Source organism: Manacus candei, unplaced genomic scaffold, assembly GCF_025592945.1.
Source record: "Manacus candei isolate 608988 ecotype Guabito, Panama unplaced genomic scaffold, ASM2559294v1 h1tg000182l, whole genome shotgun sequence".
NCBI classification, from domain to species: domain Eukaryota; kingdom Metazoa; phylum Chordata; class Aves; order Passeriformes; family Pipridae; genus Manacus; species Manacus candei.
Window position 1 is genome coordinate 125,308 of NW_026138230.1, and position 7,031 is coordinate 132,338.

Here is a 7,031-nt window from a genome sequence, read left to right on the forward strand (position 1 = left end):
GTGTGTACTATGGGTAGAGGGGATGTTGGTGAAATTGGGGGGCTCTGGGTGCTGTGTTTGGGGATTTGGGTACAGTTGGGTGTGGGGGCAATGTGGGGGTGCTATGGGGGATCTGGGTGCCAGGGGGGGTGGGTGCAGGTCTGTGACGGGTGTCACTGTCCTGGAGTGCCACTGGGGGCCGGGGTGACCTGGTGCCCCCCCCTCAGCCGAGTTCAGCATCTGGACACGCGAGGCGGGCGCGGGGGGTCTCTCCATCGCCGTCGAGGGGCCCAGCAAGGCAGAGATCTCCTTCGAGGACCGCAAGGACGGCTCCTGTGGTGTCTCCTACCTGGTGCAGGAGCCAGGTGAGAGGGGGCTGCCTCCCAACACCCCCAACACACCAAGCACCTGCCCCCCCCCAAGGGTGCTCAGCCTGGGGCCAGGACTGTGGGACCCTCGTACAAGGGGGGACCCCCATGCAAAGGTATCCCCAAGTATGAAGGTGTCCCCAGGTGAGGGTGTCCCCACATAAAGATGTCTCTGTGCACAGGTGTCCCCAAGGGAGGGTGCAGGGGACACAGTCCCTATGTGTGGGGTCCCCTTGTGTGAGGCCCTGGTGTGTGGGGTCCCCGCCTGACTGTCCCCGTGTCCCCCAGGTGACTATGAAGTGTCCATCAAGTTCAACGAGGAGCACATCCCCGACAGCCCCTTTGTCGTCCCCGTCGCCTCCCACTCCGACGACGCCCGGCGCCTCACTGTCACCAGCCTGCAGGTACTGGGGACACCCACTGTGTCACCCTGGGGCACCCTGGGCTCCTAGACACTCCCTGGGTCCCCAGGTCACCCCTGGGCCACTCTGAGCCCCTGTGGCACCCTTGGGACTCCCATTCCTTTGGGTCTCCTGTGGCACCCTTGGGACCCTCTGGGGCCACCTCTCTCTCCCCCGCGTCACCCTTGGAACCCTCCCTGCTGTCACTCCTGGCCACCTGGCACCCCTGTGTCACCCCTGGGCCCCACGGTGTCCCCTCTGCCCTGGTGCCCCCCATCCTGCCTGTGTCTCTGATGGCACCGTGGTGTCCCCGCAGGAGACGGTGGCCGTGAACCAGCCGGCGTCGTTCGCGGTGCAGCTGAACGGGGCGCGCGGTGTCATCGACGCCAAAGTGCACACGCCCGCGGGGGTGGTGGAGGAGTGTTACGTGTCTGAGCTGGACAGCGGTGAGGGGACACTGCGGGGACACTGCGGGGACACTGCGGGGACACTGGGCTTGGGGATGGGGGGGATGGACACAGGGGACATGGGATGTGGGTACGTGGGGCTTGGGGACATGAGGTATATGGGGACAGAGGGACATGGGGACACAGGACACACCAGTCTGTCCCCCCAGACTGGTACATGCTGGGGGTGTGGGCACGGGGACACACAGGGACATGGGGACACGGGGACATAGGACATAGGGATATGGGACATGGGGACGCTGCTGTGACACGATGTTCCCCCAGACCAGCACACACTGGGGTTCCTGCTGTGCGAAAACTGGGTGTGGGGGCACGGGGTGTGGGGATACAGAACATGGGGACTCGAGGTCACGGTGCCATGTGTGTGTCCCCCAGACCGGTACGCGCTGGGGTTCCTGCCGCGTGAGAACGGGGTGCACTCCATCGACCTGCGCTTCAACGGGCGCCACGTGCCCGGCAGCCCCTTCAACATCCGCGTGGGCGAGCAGAGCCAGGCCGGGGACCCCGGGCTCGTCACTGCCTTCGGGCCTGGCCTCGAGGGCGGCCGCACAGGTGACACTGCTGTGGGGACAGGGACACGGCCGTGGGAGGGGGCTGGGGATGGGGACATGGCCATGGAGTGGTGATGGAGACAGGCCATGGTCAACACCGTGGCTGTGATGATGGCCATGCTGGAGATGTGGCCATGTCGGCGGTAGTGGAAATGTGGCCACAGGAATTGCCATGATGGGGATGTGGCCATGGGTGGTGGCCACAATGGGGTCACGGTGTCCCCCCCATGGTGCCATCCTCGTGTCTCCTGTGTCCCAGGGGTGCCCTCGGAGTTCCTGGTGCAGACGGCCAATGCAGGGGCAGGGGCACTGGCTGTCACCATCGACGGCCCCTCCAAGGTGGAGCTGGACTGCACTGAGGTCCCCGAGGGCCACCGCGTCACCTACACCCCCATGGCCCCTGGCAACTACCTCATCTCCATCAAGTATGGGGGCCCCCACCACATCGTGGGCAGCCCCTTCAAGGCCAAGGTCACCGGTACGGCCAGGGGGGACATGGGGATGGGGGATGGATGAAGGGGATCTGGGGGGGAATTCGGGGGTCCCCAGTGTGGAGTGACAAGGGTCAATGATGGGCATGACGGGGGTGGCAGGGAGGTGGCAGGATCCCCAGAGTGACATGAACGAGGGTGTTCCCAGGGTGGTGTGACAGGCAGTCCCCGCAGGACACGATGGGGGGTCCCCAGGGCGGTGGTGTAGGGGGTCCTGGGGTTGGGTGACATGGTGAAAGAGCCCCAGGGTGACATGATGGGTTGTCCCTGGAAGGTGTCGCTGTGACCCCCCAGCACGGTGTGGCGGGGGGGTGTCCCCATGGCGGGGGCTGACGGTGTCCCCCCTGTGCTCCCCAGGCCCACGGCTGTCGGGGGGGCACAGCCTGCATGAGACCTCGACGGTGCTGGTGGAGCCGGTGGCACGGGCGGGCTCGCGGGGCCCCCCCGCCTTTGGGGGGGTCACCAAGGCCCCGTCGGACGCAGGGCAAGTGGTGGCCCGAGGGCCGGGGCTGGCGACCGCCCGCCTGGGCCACAAGAACCACTTCACAGTGGACTGCAGCAAGGCCGGTGAGGGGGCGGGGGGCCTGGGGGGGAGATGGGGGTCAGTAGGGGGGTCCGGGGGCTCCTAGGGGGGGAACTTGGGTGCAGTGTTGGGGTTTGGGGTGCAGTGGGGGGCTCTTGGGTCTCAAGCTCAGGGTGACCCCTCCTGTGCCCCCCCAGGCACAAACATGCTGCTGGTGGGGGTGTGGGGGGGGATTGGGGTGCAGTGGCAGGGTTTGGGGTGCAGTGGGGGGTGTGGGATGCAGTGGGAGGTATGGGATGCAGTGGGGGGGTCTGGGATGCAATGGGGGCTGTGGGATGCAGTGGGAGGTATGGGATGCAGTGGGGGGGTCTGGGATGCAATGGGGGCTGTGGGATGCAGTGGGAGGTATGGGATGCAGTGGGGGGTCTGGGATGCAGTGGGAGGTATGGGATGCAATGGGGGCTGTGGGATGCAGAGGGGGGTCTGGGATGCAATGGGGGCTGTGGGATGCAGTGGGGGGGTCTGGGATGCAATGGGGGCTGTGGGATGCAGTGGGGGGTCTGGGATGCAATGGGGGCTGTGGAATGCAGTGGGGGGTCTGGGATGCAATGGGGGCTGTGGGATGCAGTGGGGGGGTCTGGGATGCAATGGGGGCTGTGGGATGCAGTGGGAGGTGTGGGGTGCAGTGGGGGGTCTGGGATGCAATGGGGGCTGTGGGATGCAGTGGGAGGTCTGGGATGCAATGGGGGCTGTGGGATGCAGTGGAAGGTCTGGGATGCAATGGGGGCTGTGGGATGCAGTGGGGGCTGTGGGATGCAGTGGGGGGTCTGGGATGCAGTGGGGGGTCTGGGATGCAATGGGGGCTGTGGGATGCAATGGGGGGTCTGGGATGCAATGGGGGCTGTGGGATGCAGTGGGAGGTATGGGATGCAATGGGGGCTGTGGGATGCAGTGGGGGGTATGGGATGCAGTGGGGGGTCTGGGATGCAATGGGGGCTGTGGGATGCAGTGGAAGGTGTGGGATGCAGTGGGGGGTCTGGGATGCAATGGGGGCTGTGGGATGCAGTGGAAGGTGTGGGATGCAGTGGGGGCTGTGGGATGCAGTGGGGGGTCTGGGATGCAATGGGGCTGTGGGATGCAATGGGGGCTGTGGGATGCAGTGGGAGGTATGGGATGCAATGGGGGCTGTGGGATGCAGTGGGAGGTATGGGATGCAATGGGGGCTGTGGGATGCAGTGGAAGGTGTGGGATGCAATGGGGGCTGTGGGATGCAATGGAAGGTATGGGATGCAGTGGGGGGGTCTCAGGCCGGGATGTCACCCCCTGTTGTCCCCCCAGGCACAAACATGCTGCTGGTGGGGGTGCACGGCCCCAAGGCCCCGTGCGAGGAGGTGCACGTGAAGCACGAGGGGAACCGGGTGTACACGGTGACCTACAGCGTGCGCGAGCGGGGCGAGTACGTGCTGCTGCTGCGCTGGGGCGACCGCGACGTGCCGGGGAGCCCCTTCCGCGTCACCGCCGCCTGAGACCCCCCACGGCCCCCGAGCCGCCGGGGGGCCCGGGCCCGTCAATAAAGCACTGGGAGAGAAAGAGCGGTCTGAGTGATGGCGGGGCCATGATGTGGGGGGGACGGGACGGGGTGGTCCGGAGCAGGACACTGAGGTGCGGGGGGTCTGGGGCAGAATGACCGGGTCCCGAGGGGGTCCCGGCGGGGGCCCTGGCAGGACGGCGGGAGCCGGGGGGTCCTGGGGGGTCCCGGGGGATCCGGGACAGGTGTCGGGGGCGCCCCGCGGTGCCCGTGCTGTCCGGCAGGGGGCGCTGTGCCCGCGGAGTCCCCGCGTCCCCTCAAGGGCACGGCGCACTGCGCGTGCGCGCGGCCTCGGCCGCGAGGGGCGGGGCCAGCGCGGGCGGGGCGGGGCCGGCAGGGCCGGGGGGCGTTACCGGGGGCGTTACCGGAGGGGCAGGGCCGGAGCGGCAGGGGCGGAGCTCACCGGCGGAGGGGGCGGAGCTCACCGGCGGAGGGGGCGGAACTCACCGGCGGAGGGGGGGCGGAGCTCACCGGCGGGGGGGCGGAGTGTCGAGTTCCCGGGGCGGTGGTGGGCGGGGCGAGCTGGGGGGCGTGTCCAGCACGGCGGCGGCGGGACCCGGAAGCGGCGGCGGCGGCTCCCGGCGGGTTCCGGTCGCTCCCGGTCGGTCCCGATCCCGATCTCGGTCCCGGCGGCGGCTGCCGGAGGGTCCCGATCCCGGCGGGTCCCGGCGGCGGCTCTCGGAGGGTCCCGACCCCGGCGGGCCCCGGTCGTGGCGCGGCCCGGGCATGGCGGGCCGCGGGAAGCTGATCGCCGTGATGGGCGATGAGGACACCGTGACCGGGTTCCTGCTGGGCGGCATCGGCGAGCTGGACAAGCACCGGCGGCCCAACTTCCTGGTGGTGGAGAAGGAGACGAGCCTGGCCGAGATCGAGGAGACCTTTCGGTGGGGGGCACGAGGGCGTCCCGGGGGGCTCTGGGTGGGCTCTGAGTGGGCTCAGGAGGGGCTGGGGGGTCCGAGGGGTCCCTGGGGTGGTTCCTGGAGGGGGTCTCAGTGGTCCTTGAGGAGGGTCTGGGCGGATTTTGGAGTCTAGGGGATCCCAGAAGTTCGGGGGGGTCTGGAGCAGTTGGAGAGGGGACCCAGGAGTCTCGGGTGAGGGGTTGGGGGTCTCAGGAGGGTATGGGAGGGATTTGGGGTCTGGAAGGTCCCAGGAGCCCCTCGGGGGGTGTCAGAGGGATATCAGGAGTGTCGGGGGGGGGTCCCAGGGGTGCTTGGGGGGATCAGGGGATACAAGGAATCCCGGAATCCCCTGTCCCACCACCGCGCTGGGGTCCCCATCCGTGGGTGAGGTTCTCTGTGCCCCCCCGACCCTCCGTTTCCCTGTTCCAGGGGTTTCCTGGCGCGGGAGGACGTGGGGATGATCCTGATCTCGCAGGCGCTGGCGGAGCAGATCCGGCCGGCGGTCGCAGCCCACGCCCGGGCGCTGCCCGCGGTGCTCGAGATCCCCTCCAAGGACCACCCGTACGACCCGGCCCGGGACTCGGTGCTGCGCCGCGCCCGCGGGCTCTTTGCTCCTGACGAGCTGCGATAGAGCCCCAGGACCCCCCAGCCCCCCCATACCTCCAAAGCCCCCCGGCCCCCCTCGGTACCTCCAGCCTCCCCGGGACCCCCAAACCCCTCCCTGGTACCTCCAAATGCCACAGGACCCCTCCTGAACATCCTCTGGACCGCCAAACCACAAACAGTACCCCTGGTACCCCCCCAGTATCCTCAAACCCCCTCAGCCCCCCAAACTGCCCCTCTGTGCTGCGCTTGTGGCCTCCTCGTGCCCGACCACCTGTGATGGGCACCCCCAGGACCCCTTCAGCACCCCCACACAGCCCCTGGCACCTCCCCAGCCCCCCCTGACCTCTTCACTCCCGATGAGCTGCAACAGACCCCACCTGGTGCCCCAAAACAGCCCCTGGCATCCCACGGGGTCTCCACGACAGGGAAACCCACCTGGGGGTTCCTGGGGGCCTGTGCCCCATGTCTGCTGGTCCCCACCCCACGGGGTCCCCAGCCCACCCCAGGCTGCTGCTTGGGGGCTCCTTGGGGGTGACAGAGGGTCCCTGAGGGTGTCCCACGGGTCTGGGGGCGACAAGAGGGACCCTAGTGTGTCTCTGAGGGGGCCGGGGGGCCCCGTGGGTGCCCTGTGACGGTGTCTCAGCCGTGTCCCGTGATGGGGAAGTGCCACCACCGGATCCTGCTGGATCCCGCCCGCGGGCAGGGAGGGAGAGCGGGGAGGGGGGGCAGGGACACCCCAAGGACACCGGGAGTTGTCACCGTGACCTTGTCACAATCCCTTGTCACCAGCCCTTCCTCAGCCCCCTGTGCCCTGGCAGAGCCCCGCGGGGGGGTCTGGTATTTATTGCCCTCCCAGTGACATTTGTATCCCCCCTTGTGTGTCCTCCCCGCGCCCCCAACATGTACTGACACCACTTGTCATCGGCTCTGCTCTGTGGGGCACTGGGGGACGTGGGGGGGACACACAGGGGACAGGGACCGGGGGGGGGACACACACTGTGAGGCATGGAGGGGGACAGGAAGGGGCGGGGGGATGCACGGGGGTGTGGTACAAGGGCATGCTCTGGAGCACGGGTGGGACAGTGACACGCTGTGGGGCACGGGGGGTGACAGTGACACTGTAGGGACACACTGTGGGGCACAGGGACACACAGTGGG

The 7,031-nt window shown here is 68.3% G+C and overlaps 2 protein-coding genes across 3 annotated transcripts in view; both read left to right on the top strand.

The window, feature by feature from the left end:
• Window positions 1-4,370, top strand: part of FLNC (filamin C) — a 30,248-nt gene extending 25,878 nt beyond the window's left edge. For both annotated transcript variants that reach the window (XM_051773973.1, XM_051773974.1), the window contains 7 exons: window positions 207-344; window positions 636-751; window positions 1,065-1,194; window positions 1,591-1,767; window positions 2,026-2,244; window positions 2,615-2,824; window positions 4,119-4,370. In XM_051773973.1, coding sequence (XP_051629933.1) covers window positions 207-344; window positions 636-751; window positions 1,065-1,194; window positions 1,591-1,767; window positions 2,026-2,244; window positions 2,615-2,824; window positions 4,119-4,306 — 1,178 coding nt within the window. In that variant the 3' untranslated portion in view covers window positions 4,307-4,370. The remainder of the gene's footprint in view (window positions 1-206; window positions 345-635; window positions 752-1,064; window positions 1,195-1,590; window positions 1,768-2,025; window positions 2,245-2,614; window positions 2,825-4,118) is intronic.
• A 519-nt stretch (window positions 4,371-4,889) lies between these two features.
• ATP6V1F (ATPase H+ transporting V1 subunit F) lies at window positions 4,890-6,792 on the top strand. The gene is made up of 2 exons (XM_051773959.1): window positions 4,890-5,252; window positions 5,697-6,792. The coding sequence occupies exons 1-2, from the start codon at window positions 5,095-5,097 to the stop codon at window positions 5,896-5,898; spliced, it is 360 nt and encodes a 119-aa protein (XP_051629919.1). The 5' UTR covers window positions 4,890-5,094; the 3' UTR covers window positions 5,899-6,792.
• Window positions 6,793-7,031: the final 239 nt, after the last annotated feature.

What these genes read in the sequence shown, in the direction of transcription:
- ATP6V1F (XM_051773959.1), top strand. Translation starts at nt 5,095, where the DNA reads ATGGCGGGCCGCGGGAAGCTGATCGCCGTGATGGGCGATGAGGACACC. An exon ending in GAGATCGAGGAGACCTTTCG is followed by an intron (nt 5,253 to 5,696) that starts GTGGGGGGCACG and finishes TCCCTGTTCCAG; the next exon opens with GGGTTTCCTGGCGCGGGAGG.